Source organism: Lithobates pipiens, unplaced genomic scaffold (genome assembly GCF_037356315.1).
Source record: "Lithobates pipiens isolate NorthernLeopardFrog02 unplaced genomic scaffold, aLitPip1_a1.2 Scaffold_7, whole genome shotgun sequence".
NCBI lineage: Eukaryota > Metazoa > Chordata > Amphibia > Anura > Ranidae > Lithobates > Lithobates pipiens.
In genome coordinates this window covers 2,634,851-2,654,823 of record NW_027507892.1, presented here as the reverse complement: position 1 = coordinate 2,654,823, position 19,973 = coordinate 2,634,851, and the positions used below count along the sequence as shown (strand labels likewise).

The following is a 19,973-nucleotide window of genomic DNA, read 5'->3' as shown; positions in this document are numbered from 1 at the left end:
GACGTGACTGAAGTCCATTTAGTATATGTTCCATGTAAATGATATAACATACACCACAAGTGCAAAAGTCACAACAGAGGTGGCCGCATTTCACACAGCTACGTGAAACTGCAGCTTTGTGAAATGCGTCCTGACCCTAACCTTGTCCCAAACACTAATCCTGCCACTGACCTAGAGCCAACCTTAAAATAAATATTTTTTTATTTTATTATTATTATTTCATGATAATTTTTTTTTTTCTACATACACTCTCTTTTTTTCTATCTCCGCAAGGACAGAGAGTGATACAATGTATTTCTTGCATGCATTCATAGACAGACATTATAGACTTCAATCACGTCGGTGTGCAGCCAATCCTTTTCATTCAGTCTTCTACGGCAGGCAAGCCGGGGCTTACACCGCCCAAAGGAAAAATAATAATAAATAAATATATATATATATATATATATATATATATATATATATATATATATATATATATATATATATATATATATATATATTAGGGCTGCAACTAACGATTATTACATAATTGATTAGTTGGCCGATTTATTGTTTCGATTAATCGGTTAATAACCTTAAAAAAAAAGTGGCTCAAATTGATGTTCATTTTCGACCACAGTGACGGGAAATAATAGAAAACTTCTTAGTCAAAGGAATTTTCAGGCAGTGGATGTGGTTTTCGTTCAGAAATTGCATTCATTTTAAAAACAGAATGTTAAAAACAAGTGAAAATTTCAAACAAAATTCTTTCATTCAGCGAATGTACAAAGATTTTTCGTCTGAATATTCTCATCTGAAAATTGATCAGCATAAGGCTCGGTACACACCTATGCAGTTTGCTTTTGATCTGTTTCTGCGGTGCTTTTTGCTGTGAGTTTTGATTTTTGCGCACGTGATTTTACTGCAATTTGCATTTTTTTGGGCAGATTAAAAAACACAAATTGCTGCAAAAATGCATTACATTCTTTTCTGCAGCTTCTCCATTGAAGAATATTGAACCAATAAAGCATCATTTTGCGTTAAAAGTCCCTCACCCTTTCAGATGTGAACGTGTCCCATAGGAAACCATGGAAATGAACTGTAGTGCGTTTCTGCAAAAAGCACCAATAAACTCATAGATGTGAACCAAGTCTAAGACGTTTAGTAATATAATGGGGTTAAAAAAAAAAAACTAAAATTAGCCCTTTATAGTAGAAAAAAAAGCAGCTAATCACTACTGTAAGGGGTTCATTTTTTTACTGTAGAATAGTGAAAGTAATATTTACAGTAGCCATTATTTGCTCGTTTTGTACTATAAAGGGCTCAGTTTTTTTTTTAACCCCCTTATTACTGGCCGATTTTAATCGATTATGAAAATAGTAATCGATTAATTTCATAATCGATTTTGATTAGTCGTCGATTAATCGATTAGTTGTTTCGGCCCAAATATAAATATATATATATATATATATATATATATATATATATAATATGCAGCCTTGTCAGTGTAGCCTTACTGTTTAAAAATGGCGCCGCCGAGATACAGAGCCGGATGTCCTGTGTATCTCAGTGGCGCTCGGTAGCTCTTGGCGGCTTTTGCCGGCTCACACGGGACTGCGAGAACGGCTGAGAGACTCACAATCGGTGGGGGATCGACGTATAAAATGCACCCACGATTTTCCCCTGATTTTACGTGAAAAAAGTGCGTGTTATATGCTGATTAAATACGGTATATATTATTTTTTTTATTTTTTTTACTCTTTTTTTTTTTTTTTTTTCCCAGGTTCACACTGAGCTGCGAGAATCGAGCCATGTGAGTTCATCTGAACTCGCACAATTTCACTACTTTCAGACATCTGTGTGGGTTTCTGAACAGATGTCAATGGAAATCGCTAAAAGTAGTACAGAAACGACTTTTTGAAATCCGGGGAGGTGCCACACTGATTAGAACAGTGCCATGGCCCGCAATTGCGGGCAAAGACATGCAATTTGACATGTAAAATCGCACTAATGTGAATGCTTTGGGGCAGTTTTCCTTTTGATAATAAAAACAAATCGGGAGATATCCATTACTATTTACCACCAAATGAAAGCCCGATGTGTCCTGAAAAACTGTGGTATAATCCACCTGGATGCACAAAGTAGTTGTGGTGATATGTACGATTTTACGAACACATGTCAAAGTTGCAAAATTGGGCTTATGCTGGCCATACACTATACGAAAAATCGACCAAAGCCATTTTCGAAGAACATATTGTAAAGCGCTGCGTAAATTGCTGGCGCTATATAAATCCTGAATAATAATAATTATAATAATAACAAACATTCGGCCATGAGCGCAAACCATAGTTCCATCATGTAATTAGCGATAAATCGTTCAGTGGACATAAATGAATAAATTTTTTTGTTCGTTGTGTTACATATTTCTAGTGCAGACGGTTTGGACTGGAAACACATTAACCATTTCCCGACCGGCGCAGGCCAATGTACTTGGGCAGAATGGCATGGACAGGGAAATGGACGTCTCTTTAAATTTACCGCTGTGCTATCACGTGTGCGCCACCGGCGCATGTGTGCTGGCCGGGACCTCTGTGAGTTGGGTCGCAGGTCCCGCAGATTCGATTGCCGTGGGGATACCCGCAATCGTCTAACGGGGAGGAAGACAGGGGAGATGCTAATGTAAACAAGCATCTCTCCGTTCTGCCTAGTGACATTGTCACTGATCTCTGCTCTCTGTCATCGGGAGCAGAAATCAGTGACTTGTCACACACAGCCACGCCCCTCACAGTTAGAAACACGCCCCAGGACACACTTGACACACTGCCCCCTAGTGGTTAACCCCTTCACTGCCAGTGTCATTTACACAGGAATCAGTGCATTTGTATAGCACTGATTGCTGTATAAATGACAATGGTCCCAAAAATGTGTCAAAAGTGTCCGATGTGCCCGCTATAATGTCGCAGTCATGATAAAAATCACTGATCGCCGCCATTACAACTAAAAAAAAAATTTGTAAAAATGCCATAAATCTATCCCCTATTTTGTAAACACTATTACTTCTGTGCAAACCAATCAAATGCTTATTGCGATTTTTATTTTTTTTTCTTTACCAAAAATATGTAGAAGAATACGTATCGGCCTAAACAAAAAAAAAAAGTGTTTTTTCATACATTTTTGGGGGATATTTATTATAGCAAAAAGTAAAAAATTGTGTTTTTTCAAAATTGTCGCTTTTTTTTGTTTATAGCACAAAAAATAAAAACCGCAGAGATGATCAAATAGCACCAAAAGAAAGCTCTATTTGTGGGGGGGAAAAAAAACTTCAATTTTGTTTGGGAGCCATGTCGTACGACCGCGCAATTGTCAGTTAAATCGACGCAGTGCCGAATTGCAAAAAGTGCTCTGGTCTTTGGCCAGCCAAATGGTCCGGGGCTGAAGTGGTTAACCTTTCAATTTATCGCTCGTTCTGTAGAAAATTTCCAAACTTGTCCTTTTTCGGCTCAAAAACGTCCCAGCGATTATCGATTTTGTGCCGATTAACTGCCCGAAAAACGAACGAGCTGTCTAAATGACCGAATTTCGGCAGATTTTTCGTATAGTGTATGGGCCAGCATTAGGCATTTGGATTTGACACTTGGGTGCGAAGGGGTTACACTTCTGACACCGGAAAGTGAAGATTTACTCTACTGTAGGCTGTGTGTACAGGGCACCACATAATGAAACGATATGATCAATGCACATCCTATGCAGGTGATGAGCCCGAGGTGCAGGTAGGAAGGTTTAGGATGCCTTTAAATGAAAACTCATTTCACAGATAGAAGCGGTGGCCAGGCAGGGCAATGTAATTATCATGGGGGGACTTCAATTATCTGGATATTGACTGGTCAGACGGAACTGATCAGTCCACTAATTGGTAGAAACACAAATACACTGATGTCTTTGCATGCTCGCGGGAGATTTCTTTCCGGCAGGGTGCGGCGTCTTCCAGCCGAGAAACCCCTGTGCGCATGCACCGCTGCAATCAGCGGCTCATTGCCAAGGAAATATCTCTTAGACCATACAGGTTTAAGATGTTTTTTTTTTTTTTTCCTACAGGTAAGCTTTATTATAGGCTTACCTGTAAGTAAAAGTGAAAAAAAAGACCATACAACCGCTTTAATAATTTAGTTTATTCAGCGTGAAATGGAGCTTAGTTATGTAGCATGAGGCTGTATATGCTGTAGAGTTGCACGATTCTGGCTAAAATGAGAATCACGATTTTTTATTTTATTTTTTGCTTGGAAGAGAGATCACGATTCTCTCATGAATTTCGGAGCGTAACATCATCTCTCACATTAAAACAAAAAAAATTGGGCTAACTTTACTGTTCCTTTTTTTTTTTTTTTGTGTATTTTTTCCGCAAAAATTGCGTTTGAAAGACCGCTGGGCAAATACGGTGTGACATAAAATATTGCAGCAGTTGACTTTTTATTCCCTAGGGTCTCTGCTAAAATATATATAATGTTTAGGGGGTTCCAAGTAATTTTCTAGCAAAAAATATTGATTTTAACTTAAGTGTCAGAGTTCCAGGCTTTTTATGTTTATTAAAAGTCAGCAGCTACAAAAAGTGTAGCTGCTGACTTTTAATCACTTCGCACCCAGGCCAATTCTGACATTTCTCTCCTACATGTAAAATTCATCATTTTTTGCTAGAAAATTTCATAGAACCCCCAAACATTATATATGTTTTTTTAGCAAAGACCCTAGAGAATACAATGGCGGTTGTTGCAACTTTTTATCTCACACGGTATTTGCGCAGCAATTTTTCGAACACGTTTTTTTCAGAAAAAAAAAAGTTTCATGCTTTTAAAAAAAACAAAAAAAAACCTGTAAAGTTAGCCCAATTTTTTTGCATAATGTGAAAGATGAAGTTACGCCGAGTAAATAGATACCCAACATGTCACGCTTCAAAATTGCACACGCTCGTGGAATGGCTCCAAACTTTGGTATTTAAAAATCCCCATAGGCGACGCTTTGCATTTTTTTTTACTGGTTACATGTTTTGCGTTAGAGGAGGTCTAGGGCCAGAATTATTGCTCTCGCTCTAATGTTCGCGGCGATACCTCACATGTGTGGTTTGCACACCGTTTTCATATGTGGGCGGGACTTACACATGCGGTCGCTTCTGTGTACGAGCTCACGGGGACAGGGGCGCTTTTAAATTATTTTTTTTTTTTTTTTTTTTTTATTGTTAATTTTACTTTTATTTTTTTAGTTTGACACTTTAAAAAAAAAAAAAAATAATAATTTGATTACTTTTATTCCTATTACAAGGAATGTAAACGTCCCTTGTAATAGGAATATGGCACAATCGGACCTATTTAAAGTGAGATATGGAGTCCATAAGATCCCACAAAATAAAAAAAACTATCACGGCTTCCCAGCCAAGGCGGCGCCGTTATTTGAATGCAGAGGCCGGGCGTGACATCATAACATCGCGCCCGGCCTCCGAACAATCATAGAGACTTCAGCGACCATCTGGTCCATCGGAAATCTCTATGATCATTATCCGGAGGGCGGCGGATCCTGTGTCTGACTCAACGATGGAAGCGGTGAGTCGGTAGAAGCACCGTAAGAACGATCAAGCGGCGGAACAGCCGCTATGATCGTTCTTATGGTGCAGGGAATCGCCGGCTGAAAATGCCGATATCTGAATGATGTCTGTAGCCTCAGGCATCATTCAGCTATAACCCCGGAAAGTCGAGGCCGTCCCAGGACGTCCACCTGGCGCAAAGTGGTTAATAAACAGACACTTGCCTGTTTCACGATCCAGCGATGCGGCTGAATGGAGTGTTGCTCCTCTCTCCCTCCTCTCCGCCAGCGCCTCCATTGCCACTCTGGGCACCTGGCCGTGACAGCTTTCGGCTTCATGGTCGGGCACGCATGGAGCATGCGTGAATCACGCTCCGCTCCCGGAGTAGACAGGATCCTGTCACGTGTCCCAGGAGATCGCCAAGAGGGAGGGGCCACCTAAGGCGAAAGGAGGAGTCACCTTGGCGGTCCCTGGGCGGAAGGAGGAAGTGGAACAGGAAGTCCCCCTCCTAACGAAGCCCCACCGCCCCCAAAAAAAAATTACATGCCAAATGTGGCATATAAGGGGACGAGGAGTGCTTAACCACTTAAGCCCCGGACCAATTTGCAGCCAAAGGACCAGGCCCCTTTTTGCGATTCAGCACTGTGTCGCTTTAACTGACAATTGTGCGGTCGTGCGACGTGGCTCCCAAACAAAATTGGCGTCCCTTTTTTCCCACAAATAGAGCTTTCTTTTGGTGGTATTTGATCACCTTTTGCAGTTTTTATTTTTTGCGCTATAAACAAAAATAGAGCGACAATTTTGAAAAAAATGCAGTATTTTTAACTTTTTGCTATAATAAATATGCCCAAAAAATATATAAAAAATTTTTTTTCCTCAGTTTAGGCCGATACATATCCTTCTACATATTTTTGGTAAAAAAAATCGTAATTGGCGATTGATTGGTTTGCGCAAAAGTTATAGCGTTTACAAAATAGGGGATAGTTTTATAGCATTTTTATAAAAAAAAAAAAAAAAAATCTCTTTACTAGTAATGGCAGCGATCAGCGTTTTTTTTTTTTTTTTATTGTGACTGCGACATTATGGCGGACACATCGGACGTTTTTGACACATTTTTGGGACCATTGTCATTTATACAGCAATCAGTGCTATTTAAATGCACTGATTCCTGTGTAAATGACACTGGCAGTGAAGGAGTTAACCACTAGGGGGCGAGGAGGGGTTATGTGTGACGTTGTGTGTTTTTTCTTTTTTTTTTTTTATTGTAGGGGGCATGGCCTGGCATGTGATGTCACTGATCGTCTTTCCCTATAACAGGGAACAGACGATCAGTGACAGCCACAGTAGGAAGCACGGGGAGAGGTTTGTTGACACAGACCTCTCCTCGGGTCTCGCAACCCACGGCTGGGAACTTAAAAAGAGCCATGTACAGGTACGTGATTGTGCCCAGACGTGCCATTCTGCCGACGTATATGTGCAGGAGGTGGTCCTTAAGCGGTTAAAGCAGAAGTTCCATTTTTGGGTGGAACGCCACTTTAAGTGGTAAACTTCCCGCATTTACACCTAGTTTAAAAACTTGGCAGACTGCCTGGATTTTTTTTCTTTACACACAGTTTATCCCTTTGATCTAAGAAAGAAGAGTTGGTTACAGTGGGGGTTATTTACTAAAGGAAAATCCATTTTGCACTCTAAGTACACATTGAAGTAAAGTCGCTGCAGATCCGAGGGGGACGTGCAAGGAAAATAAAAAAACAGCATTTTAGCTTGCACATGATTGGATGATAAAATCAGCAGAGCCTCCCCTCATTTCAGATTAACCCCTGATGTTTCATTTGAAAAACTTGGAAGACTGCCCCGATATTTTCTTTTAACAGCTGAGTGAGCATATACAGTGCCTTGCGAAAGTATTCGGCCCCCTTAAACTTTTCAACCTTTTGTCACATTTCAGGCTTCAAACATAAAGATATAAAATTTTAATTTTTGGTGAAGAATCACCAACAAGTGGGACACAATTGTGAAGTGGAACGAAATCTATTGGATTTTTTTAACTTTTTTAGCAAATAAAAAACTGAAAAGTGGTGCGTGCAAAATTATTCGGCCCCCTTTACTTTCAGTGCAGCAAACTCACTCCAGAAGTTCAGCGAGGATCTCTGAATGATCCAATGTTGTCCTAAATGACTGATGGTGATAAATAGAATCCACCTGTGTGTAATCAAGTCTCTGTATAAATGCACCTGCTCTGTGATAGTCTCAGGGTTCTGTTGAAAGCGCAGAGAGCATCATGAAGACCAAGGAACACACCAGGCAGGTCCGTAATACTGTTGTGGAGAAGTTTAAAGCCGGATTTGGATACAAAAAGATTTCCCAAGCTTTAAACATCCCAAGGAGCACTGTGCAAGCGATCATTTTGAAATGGAAGGAGTATCAGACCACTGCAAATCTACCAAGACCTGGCCGTCCCTCTAAACTTTCAGCTCAGACAAGGAGAAGACTGATCAGAGATGCAGCCAAGAGGCCCATGATCACTCTGGATGAACTGCAGAGAACTACAGCTGAGGTGGGAGAGTCTGTCCATAGGACAACAATCAGTCGTACACTGCACAAATCTGCCCTTTATGGAAGAGTGGCAAGAAGAAAGCCATTTCTCAAAGATATCCATAAAAAGTCTCATCTAAAGTTTGCAACAAGCCACCTGGGAGACACACCAAACATGTGGAAGAAGGTGCTCTGGTCAGATGAAACCAAAATAGAACTTTTTGCCCACAATGCAAAACGATGTGTTTGGCGTAAAAGCAACACAGCTCATCACCCTCAACACACCATCCCCACTGTCAAACATGGTGGTGGCAGCATCATGGTTTGGGCCTGCTTTTCTTCAGCAGGGACAGGGAAGATGGTTAAAATTGAGGGGAAGGTGGATGCAGCCAAATACAGGACCATTCTGGATGAAAACCTGTTGGAGTCTGCAAAAGACCTGAAACTGGGACGGAGATTTATCTTCCAACAAGACAATGATCCCAAGCATACAGCAAAATCTACAAAGGAATGGTTCACAAATAAACGTATCCAGGTGTTAGAATGACCAAGTCAAAGTCCAGACCTGAATCCAATCGAGAATCTGTGGAAAGAGCTGAAAACTGCTGTTCACAAACGCTCTCCATCCAACCTCACTGAGCTCCAGCTGTTTTGCAAGGAAGAATGGGCAAGAATTTCAGTCTCTCGATGTGCAAAACTGATAGAGACACCCCAAGCGACTTGCAGCTGTAATCGCAGCAAAAGGTGGCTCTACAAAGTATTAACGCAAGGGGGCCGAATCATTTTGCACGCCCAACTTTTCATTTTTTTATTGGTTAAAAAAGTTTCAAAAATCCAATAGATTTCGTTCCACTTCACAATTGTGTCCCACTTGTTGGTGATTCTTCACAAAAAATAAAAATTTTATATCTTTATGTTTGAAGCCTGAAATGTGGCAAAAGGTTGAAAAGTTCAAGGGGGCCGAATACTTTCACAAGGCACTGTAAGTCTCTCCACTTGTTATATGAAAGAATCAGCAAACTCTGTAATAGAGATTGTCAGAGGGGTTGAATCGATCACGATTTTTTAACGATTAATTGTGCAGCTCTAATATGCTGCAATATTTAAATTTTTGGTAAACTCATTCAATGAGTTCAAGCTGTGCAAGCTGAGATAACATGCACTGCATTGATGCATTTACACAGTTTCACATTAACCATGAGATGAATGCAATCTATACACTGGGGGGGGGGGAGAACCTCTGGGGGGATCTAGGATGGAAAAGGACCTGGGGGTCCTAGTAGATGATAGGCTCAGCAATGCCAAGCTTCTGATAACAAAGCAAACAGAATATTTGTATTAAAAAAAGGGATTAACTCCAGAGATAAAACAATAATTCTCCCACTCTACAAGACTCTGGTCCGGCCGCACCTGGAGTATGCTGTCCAGTTCTGGGCACCAGTCCTCAGGAAGGATGTACTGGAAATGGAGCGACTACAAAGAAGGGCAACAAAGCTAATAAAGGGTCTGGAGGATATTAGTTATGAGGAAAGATTGGGAGCTCTGAACTTATTCTCTCTGGAGAAGAGATGCTTGAGAGGGGATATGATTTCAATATACAAATACCGTACTGGTGACCCCACAATAGGGAGAAAACTTTTTCGCAAAAGGGAGTTTAACCACTTGCTTACTGGGCACTTAAACCCCCCTCAGTCCCAGACCAATTTTCAGCTTTCAGCGCTGATGCACTTTGAATGACAATTGCGCGGGCATACAACACTGTACCCAAATGAAATTTTTATCATTTTTTTTCCCACAAATAGAGCTTTCTTTTGGTGGTATTTAATTACAGCTCAGAGTTTTATTTTTTGCTAAACAAACAAAAAAAATGCAAAAATAAAAAAATCATGTTTAATAGTTTGTTATAAAATTTTGCAAACAGGTAATTTTTCTCCTTCATTGAAGTGCGCTGATGAGGCGGCACTGATAGGCTGCACTGGTGGGCACTGATAGGCTGCACTGGTGGGCACTGATAGGCTGCACTGGTGGGCACTGATAGGCTGCACTGGTGGGCACTGATAGGCTGCACTGGTGGGCACTGATAGGCTGCACTGGTGGGCACTGATAGGCTGCACTGGTGGCACCGATGGGCACGGATGGGTGGCACGGATGGGTGGCACTAAGGGGCACTGATAGGTACCACTGATAGATGTTGTTTTAATGAGTGGCCACGAGTCTTGTTAACCACTTGAGATCCGCGCTATAGCCGAATGACGGCTACAGCGCGGACCTCCTTTGCCGGGACTACGCCTATTGACGTCGTCCCGTGCACGAGCGGCCTGCGCGCCCCCTGACGGGCCCGCGCGGCGCGCTCTGTGATCGGCGAGTCTATGAGACTCGCATGATCACTGATCCGAGCAAAATTTTTGTTTTTAGTAATCAAAGAAGCTCCCCCATCCATCCGTGTCTCAATGCTTTATTTTAGTTGAGAAATCACTTTGCAAAAACACCCCCCAGCATTTCTAGCCATGGCCATATTGAGTAAGGGCAGATGATTCATGTAGCATGAATCCATCCATCTGGAATCCATCTGTCCTTAGCTCAGGAATGTATGCAGGGGAATGTGCTTGGCTAAGAAAGCCCCTTCTGCCCTCCTACAGATGAAAAGAAAAAAAGATGTTCATGAAAACACTTGGGGTGGCTGACATTATTTTGGTCTAGGCCAAAGACCAGGAAGCAATTGAAGAAATATAAAAAAAAAAAAGTCTAAAACAAGTAACTAATATACCTTCCTGTCTATTTACTAATGCTAGCAGCTTAAAGCGGACCTTCAGTCATTTTTTCAACTTTCCATCTATTAAATCTTCTGCCCTTGTTGTTGTTTTAACTTTAGATAGTAAAACATTTTTTTCTGCCAGCAAATACCTTATACAGCCAACTTCCTGTTTCTTGTCTGGTCATTAGCCTAGGCTTATGACATCATGCACAGCTCTCTCTCTCGCTCCAGAGAGAGAGTGAAAGAGAGATTGCCAGGAAGGGAGGGGGCAAGAGTCATAAGAGGGCCAATGTGAGCTGCAGAGCTGGAGGTGTGCCTCTGTGTCTTTGTAAATTGAGGAAGTGAACAGGCAGCAGCTTCAGCTGCCCACAGTTAACATGGTTGCAGCCAGACTCAGTGGAGGGAGATTTCTGCAGCATATTTGGCAAGAACAAAATCACAATATATATAAAATATGCAAAGTGGTTGGAGGGAAGCTTCAGAATGGCAAAGATGTTTTTATTACAAATGATGTGAGCAGACTGCAGTTCCTCTTTAAGGAATAAAAAATAGTTAGACCCCTTTCACACCAAGGGCGTATTGCAGGCGCTATAGTGTTAGAAATGGCACCTGCAATCCACCCTAAAACAGCTGCACAATTGTCTGTAGTGTGACACCCCCGAGGGCTTTCACACTGCAGCGGTGCGCTGGCAGGACGTCAGGGAAAAGTGCTGCTAGCAGCTTTTTTGGAGCGGTGAAGGAGCGGTGTGTTTACCGCTCCTCCACCGCTGCTCCCCATTGAAATCAATGGGGCACTATTGGCGCTATTGCGGCGTATTGCTGGCGGTTTTTACCCTTTCTCGGCCGCTAGTGGGAGTAATGGCACCGCAAATCCGACGGTAAAACACCGCTAAATGATTGAGAGAGCGTTTAGCTCTGCTTTACCACCAGTGACCTAATGCATTATATTCCCTAAAGGAAGGAAAATTCTACTGTGATAGGAATGGGCATTTTTTTTTTTTTTTTTTTTAAATAAAATGTAATGCATGAAGCCAGTTCTGTTTAACCGCTTCCTGACCGCTGCACAACGATATATGCAGGGAGAATGGCATGGGTGGGTAAAAGTGCGTACAGGTACGTCCTCTTTAAGAAGCAGCACTGCGGGTACACGTGTGCTGTGATCTCCGTGACCGCGGGTCCCATAGACTCTGTCCGCCGGGAGCCCGCGATTGTGTTACAGAGAGGTATAACAGGGAGATGCCTTTTTAAACAAGGCATTTTCCTGTTCTGCCTTGTGACATGACAGGGATCTACTGCTCGCTGTCATGTGAGTCAAAGCCCATCCCCCACCACAGTTAAAATCACTCCCTAGGACACACTTAACGCCTTTATCGCCCCCTCCTGGTTAACCCCTTCCCGGTCATTTACACAGTAATCAGTGCATTTTTATAGCACTGATCGCTCTATAAATGACAATGGTCCCAAAAATGTGTCAAAAGTGTCCGCCATAATGTTGCAGTCAGGATAAAAATCGCAGATCGCCGCCATTACTAAAAAAATAAAATGAATAATAAAAATGCCATAAACTATCCCCTATTTTGTAGACGCTATACATTTTACGCAAACCAAGCAATATACACTTATTGCGATATATATATATATATATATATATATATATATATATATATTGTATTAATGTATTCTTCTACATATAATATGTAGAAGAATACATTTTGGCCTAAACCTGAGGAACAAAAATTATTTTTTTAGATATTTTTGGGGGATATTTATTAAAAAATCTAAAAAAGTATATATAAAAAAATAAATAAATAAATATTGCTTTTAGTTTCAAAATTGTCGCTCCTTATTTTTATATATAGCACAAAAAATAAAAACCACAGAGGTGATCAAATACCACCAAAAGAAAGCTCTATTTGTGGGGGGGGGGGGGGGGGTGCCAACATTGTTTGGGTACAACTTTGCACGACTGCGCAATTGTCGGTTAAAGTGACGCAGTGCCGAATTGCAGAAAAGTGCTCTGGTCAGGAAGGTGCTAAATCCTTCCGGGGCTGAAGTGGTTAAAATTGGAGGAGTGCCGATCAATGTTGCATTACAATTGGTGCCCAGCTGGCATAACTGCGTCTTTTGTATGGCACTACACTCATCTATGTTGTGTATGTGTATACAGGTACCTGCAGTGTTTTTGTATCACTGACCTCCTCTGTGGTTATTCAGAAATGGCTTTACTAACATGCAGATGGTCAAAAATCGGTTTTGTTTTCTATGGAAAACTGTCCTCGTTGTTTGCCCCACATTAAAACAGTGCAGCCAATTAGAAGCTTATATTTCATGAGAATAATCGAACAATTCTTTTCCCCCCCTACACAGGTTACTTTCACCAAGCGGAAATTTGGGTTAATGAAAAAAGCCTACGAGTTGAGCGTACTCTGCGACTGTGAGATTGCACTGATTATTTTCAATGGCTCTAACAAACTGTTCCAGTATGCGAGCACCGACATGGACAAGGTCCTTCTAAAGTATACCGAGTACAACGAACCACACGAGAGCAGAACCAACTCCGACATTGTGGAGGTAACCGTCTTCTTCTACTTGTGTTAATCAACAGACAGAAAAAAAAAGGTGTCGGGGGGGGGGGGAGGGGAGGGGGAGGGGAGATTGGGAACTATTGTGGTTGGTTTGTGGACTAATAATGTTGGACTTTTCTAAAGTTCACTTCTCTTGCTTCATACAGCAGAACAGAACATTATAGCGGTCTGTAGTTCTTCAGAAAATCACTACTCTAATGCCGCGTACACATGATCGGAATTCTCTTCGGAAAAAGCTCTGATGGTTTTCCCGACGGAGTTCGGATCAAGTTGTCTTGCCTACACGCGGTCACACCAAATTCCGATCGTTTAGAACACGGTGACGGTACAGCACGTACGACGGGACTAGAAAAAGGAAATTCAATAGCCAGTAGCCAATAGCTTCCCGTCTCATAGTTGAATCTTAGCATGCGTGATTTTTGGCGTGTCGGAATTCCCGATTTAGAAAGTTTTTCCGTCGGGAAAATTGAGAACGTGCTATGATGCTATCAGTTGGCGAAAATTCGGGCAGCTAAATTCCGATGGAGCATACACACACGGTTGCGTTTTCCAATGAAAAGCTCTCATCTGTTTGTTTTTTTTCTGGCCGGAAATTCCGATCATGTGTACGCGGCTTAAGTGTTTCAGAAAATCAAAAATGTAGTCTTAAGGCTGGCCATACATGTTCAATTTTCTTGTACAATTTTCTTTTAGATTTACCTTAAACTATGTAGTGCAAGGGCCTGCCTAATTGGATACAATTGGAAATTGTTTAGTTTTGACCTCATATTATATGTTTTTTGGTAAATCTAAAGGAAAATTGTACAAGAGGATTGAACATGTATGGCCAGCCTAAGCCAAATGTGACTAAAAAGCATCAGAGAATATTTTGTTTGAGTTGGGAGGAGAGTCTGTTTAATGACCTACCTAACCATCTTTACAACCAGTTATCTATCAGAATTCTTTCCATATAATGTCCAAATCATTTGGTGGAGGGGGGATTATGGTGTGGGGTTGTTTTTCAGGGGTTGGGCTTGACCCCATTAGTTCCAGTGAACGAAACTCTTAAGGCGTCAGCATACCAAGACATTTTGGACAATTTGATGCTCCCAACTTTGTGGGAACAGTTTGGGGACGGCCCCTTCCTGTTCCAACATGACTTCACACCAGTGCACAAAGCAAGGTCCATAAAGACGTGGATGAGTGAGTTTGGGGTGGAGGAAGTCCTGACTTCAACCAGATAGAACACCTTTGGGATGAATTAGAGCGGAGACTGTGAGCCAGACCTTCTCATCCACATCAGTACCTGACCTCACAAATGTGCTTCTGGAGTGTATATAATACCTTGTGGACGGCCTTCCCAGAAGAGTTGAAGCTGTTATAGCTGCAAAGGGTCGGCCAACTCAACATTGAACCCTATGGACTAAGACTGGGATGCCATTAGAGTTTGTGCATGTAAAGGCAGGCATACTTTTGACAATATAGTGTGTGTATTTATATATGTGTGTGTGTGTGTGTGTGTGTGTGTGTGTGTGTATATATATATATATATATATATATATATATATATATATATATAGTGGTTTGGGTGCTTAAGAGAAGTGTGGGCTTATAAAAAAACAAAACAAAAAAAACATTTATACTCCCCTAGATGGATGCAGCATCAGTTCTCCGCCCTCTCTAAGAATGAGAACTGAGCAATCAGACCGCTGATCACTCGGTTCTCAGCCTTCAGTGATCAGAGAGCCTATGGCTGTCACCGGCTCTCTGCTCTGCCCCTCCAGTGCTCACTGGAGTACTGGGCTGTGGAGGAGGTCTGGCTTAGGCTCTCAGAGGCTTGCTGAGCCAGCTGCCAGTCCATCATCTTGGCGGATCCTAGCCATACATGGCCAAAATGAAGGTAAATTGGGTATCTGGCGCTGCAGGAGGCAATGCCCTTAGTTTGTAATAATGTACATTTGATTAGTCAGTCTTTAGGTAAAAACAAAGTTGAACCGCGGTAAGGGGGTGATTTAAAAAGAAGCAGCCATCCACGGAGTGTGTCCAGCAACTCTGCAAAACCTATACAGTGAAACCTTGGATTACGAGCATAATGCATTCCAGGAGAATGCTTGTAATCCAAAGCACTCACATATCAAAGCTAGTTTCCCCATAGAAGTCAATGGAAATGAAGATAGTTTGTTCCACATTTACTTCTATTGCATGCAGTACCGCCTGTGGCCAAAGGTGGGGGAAGGGGCACTGGAGAGCCTCGGAAATACTCTGAGACAGCTCGGCTGAACTCGGAAAGCCTCGCAACGCTCAGGAATGGAGTATTTCTGAGCGTTTCCGAGTATTTCCAAACGGCTCCGAACCTCTCCGAGTGTCAGCGGCGCCCCCACACCTCAGGCCAAATGCGGTGCTGCACACCCCATTAGCTTGAATCCTGCTCGTTTCGCGAGACAACACTCACAAACCGAGTCAGAATTTTTTTTAAAAAGTTGCTTGATCTTCAAAACGCTCGTTACCCGCTTTACTCGTTAACCAAGGTTCCACTGTAAAAGAAATGGGGGGGGGGGTAGGCGCCTCTCTAAGTGTAGTATTAAAACAGTATAATTTATTGCACAAGATTAAACATTTACAAGACATTTAATATTTTGAGTACAGAGAGGAGCAGAGAGCGGGGGGAGGTGCGGCATAGCGCTCTGCCTAGTCTGTATACATGAGTTAACCATGTGCTCTTCCTCCTGTCTAGTGCAGGAGCTACCAGAGGATCGCTCAGATTAGGCTGTTGGCACGCCACCCCTAAGGACTTCTCTCGGGACCACAGTTGAGTAATACTGTCCTAAATGATGGACTACTGCACTACAACCATGTGCATTGCATGGTGGTTGCAGTGCAGCCCAATTTACTTGAATAGGTCATGTTCAATGAGCAGTAGTGCCCTCCAAATGCAACAGGGGGTTTAATTGCTGCCTTGTAGAACTCAAGCAGCTTTGCAGCTTAAGGGGGGAACAGATGGGAGGAGGTAAATATATGGCTTAACCACGTGTGCCAGGGTACACTGGCATTTGACACTCCCAGAAGTTGTGTAACAGATTTGCCAAAGGCTTCAGCACTGGAACATTAGAGAAGGAAGGAGACACCGGCCACTACAGAGCAGTTGACCCCAGATGAAGTCTATTGAGATGAAACGCGTCGGGAGGACTCCACTGCTGCCATTGTTTTTAGAAGCGCTTCAAATTACTACTTATAATATAAGTGTACTACTTTTAATAAACTTCACCAGCTATACGGAATTACACTATGTGGCCCTTTTTATATTTCTCCGTTCGATTGATTGCAAATTTATATCAACCACCTTTGTATGGAGATGGATTATCCATAAGTTTTGGGACACGATTTCGACAGGCCACATCCCAGCTGTCAGTTGACACCATAAAGCCTTTATTGGCTCGCAGAACGTACGTTCTTTTTGAGTCTGAACCTTCCGGTAAGCCTGCAATTTTATTGGTGGTGGTGCTGTTACACGGGTGGTCACAAGCTCCGTCTTTGATTTTTGTTTTTTTTTGTGGTCCAAAGATCTACAAGGCTCTGACTATCACTGGGGACTTTATCACACTTTCTATGAACTCTTTCACCAGTTTTTGATATTTTCGCTTCATTTGTATTGCATATACACATATGAGATTGTTGGTGAAACGTAGCACTTTTTTCTTATTTTTTAAATGGGTGTGTGTCACAGAATTTGTTATTATTATTATTATTATTATTAACTTATATTCATTTATGATTTCTGCAATTCATTTGGCTAGGTCATTAACCACTAAAGCCCCGGACCAATTTGCAGCCAAAGGACCAGGCCCCTTTTTGCGATTCGGCACTGCATCGATTTAACTGACAATTGCGCGGTCGTGCGACGTGGCTCCCAAACAAAATTAACGTCCTTTTTTCCCCACAAATAGAGCTTTCTTTTGGTGGTATTTGATCACCCCTGCGGTTTTTATTTTTTGCGCTATAAACAAAAATAGAGCGACAATTTTGAATTTTTTTAAATATTTTTTACTGTTTGCTATAATAAATATCCCTAAAAAAGATATAAATTTTTTTTTTCCTCAGTTTAGGCCGATATGTATTCCTCTACATATTTTTGGTAAAAAAAAACGCAATTGGCGCTTATTGATTGGTTTGCGCAAAAGTTATAGCGTTTACAAAATAGGGGATAGTTTTATAGCATTTAATATTTTTTTTTTTACTAGTAATGTCGGCGATCAGCGGATTTTATTGTGACTGCTACATTATGGCGGACACATCGGACATTTTTGACACGTTTTTGGGACCATTGTCATTTATACAGCAATCAGTGCTATTTAAATGCAGTGATTCCTGTGTAAATGACACTGGCAGTGAAGGAGTTAACCACTAGGGGGCGAGGAGGGGTTATGTGTGACGTTATGTTTTTTTTTTTTTTATTGTAGGGGGTGTGGCCTGGCATGTGACGTCACTGACCGTCTTTTCCTATAACGGGGAACAGACGATTGGTGACAGCCACAGTAGGAAGCACGGGGAGAGGTTTGTTTACACAGACCTCTCCTCATTCTTCAGCTCTGTGACCTGATCGCGGGACACAAGCTGTGAATGGGTCCGCTGATCCCGACCCATGGCTGGGCACTTAAAGAGCAACGTACCGGTACGTGCTTGTGCCCAGCCGTGCCATTCTGCCGATGTACATGTGCAGGAGGCGGTCCTTAAGCAGTTAATTTACCAAATTTAGCGCTGCACTTTTTTCACTACAGAGCAGTTCTATTGCAGGGACTTGTTGGCATTTTCCTTTTTATTTCTTCAGGCTTTAGAGGATCACTTTGGGCCTCATGTAAATTGAGTGTTTAGGCCAGATGGTTACTACCCTAAGCAGTCTGCCTTCCGGGCATTTGTCCTTGGGTGCCCACTGCCCTAGGCGCAAGTACTTCTAGGTGTAATGCCCTGCCCCATCAGCTGCAGCAGCTGTTAGCCTCCCATAGTGCTTGACTGGCTGTGCCGGGCAACGAGGCTGGATGTGCACCTGTGCCCTGCAGCTCAACGTCACATCCCCATGTACCAGGGCTAAGCTACACCTCCCAACATTTTGAAATGGGACCGAGGGACAGCTATTAGCAAAAGTATGTGGTCATAGGACACACCCCATGCCACGGACCCCTTAAAGGGGGAATTGTACAAAAAAAGATTAGTTAAACCCAGAAGTGCTTTTTTTTTTTTAACCACTACTATTCCTTTATATTGGCTTTTAAAATTCACAAGTGAAGCAATTTAGAAGTTGGTTGAAAGGTTTGGCTCTGGGAAACACTTTTTGAAAGATGTGAAGTGAGATTTAAAAAAAAAAAAAGTGAATTTTTTTATGCAACTCTATAGATCAGACCAAAATGAGGGACAGAGAGACTTTATTCCAAATCGGGGACAGTCCCTCGAAATCAGGGACAGTTGGAAGCTATGCTAAGCTCCCAGTGTGCATGTGGCCTTAAAGCGGTAGTAAACCCGCAATTTTTTTTTTATTTTTTTTTAAACCTGCAAAGCAAAAGGCATAATGAGCTAGTATGCACCGCATACTAGCTCATTATGAAATACTTACCTTAGAACGAGGCCCCGACATCTGGCCCGATCCACGCCGAGGGCGTCTCTTCCGGGTATCGCGGCTCCGGCGCTGTGAGTGGCCGGAGCCGCGATATCGTCACTCCCGCGCATGCGCGCGGGAGATTTCAGTCCGGCCGGACGAGCGCTGCCAGATTTTCACGGAGAGAACTCCCTTGTGCGCATGCGCCGCTGCAGTCAGCGGCGCATACCGAGGGGAATATCTCCTAAACCGTACAGGTTTAGGAGATATTTTTTTTACCTACAGGTAAGCCTTATTATAGGCTTTCCTGTAGGTAAAAGTTAAAAATGTGGGTATACAACCACTTTAAGGTAAGCTCCATATCCTGACATCTATTGTTATTGGTCTTGTGTGTTTTTTTTTTTTTTCCCCTACAGATATGATTTATGGAGCACCTTAAAATGGTTTATTTATCTTTTTACAATTTTATAAGGCGACTAAAACAATGCAGATGTTCTAATAAACATGCTATCTTTGATCTGATTCCTGGTGCTTTTTTTGACATGGCATTGCTTTTGAATGATAAAAAGTTAAACAGCTTTGACCAGTGGAAAGTTTTATAGGGGGTGAGGGGCCAAAATGTGATGCCTAAACCTCTTTTATTTTAATGCAAGAAATGCATTAAGATAAAAATTGTTTAGGCTTTAGAACCACTTTAAATAAAAAAGTAGTAAACCGCGTTTTAGTTTTAATTTTTTTTTCTAACTTTTAAGGCAATTCTAGTTTGCATCGCATACACTAGCACATTATGTGAAACTTACCTTAGAGCGAAGCCCTCCAGCGACGTGCTGTTGCCACTGAAGGCGCTTCAATCTTCACCCGGCCTTCCGAGTGACTGGAGCCGCAATGACGTCACTCATGGGAGCCGCCGTTTATGGCACAGGACTTTTTTCACATTGGGGCCATGTTGGAAACCATGAAATCAGGCTGAGACAGTAG

General features: G+C 42.0%; 1 protein-coding gene across 8 annotated transcripts in view; it reads left to right on the top strand.

Annotated features, from left to right (window-relative positions):
• The window catches only part of LOC143959302 (myocyte-specific enhancer factor 2A homolog), a 282,757-nt gene that overhangs the window by 135,492 nt on the left and 127,292 nt on the right, over positions 1–19,973 (top strand). For all 8 annotated transcript variants that reach the window (XM_077467986.1, XM_077467990.1, XM_077467991.1 and 5 more), the window contains exon 3: positions 13,212–13,415. In XM_077467986.1, coding sequence (XP_077324112.1) covers positions 13,212–13,415 — 204 coding nt within the window. The remainder of the gene's footprint in view (positions 1–13,211; positions 13,416–19,973) is intronic.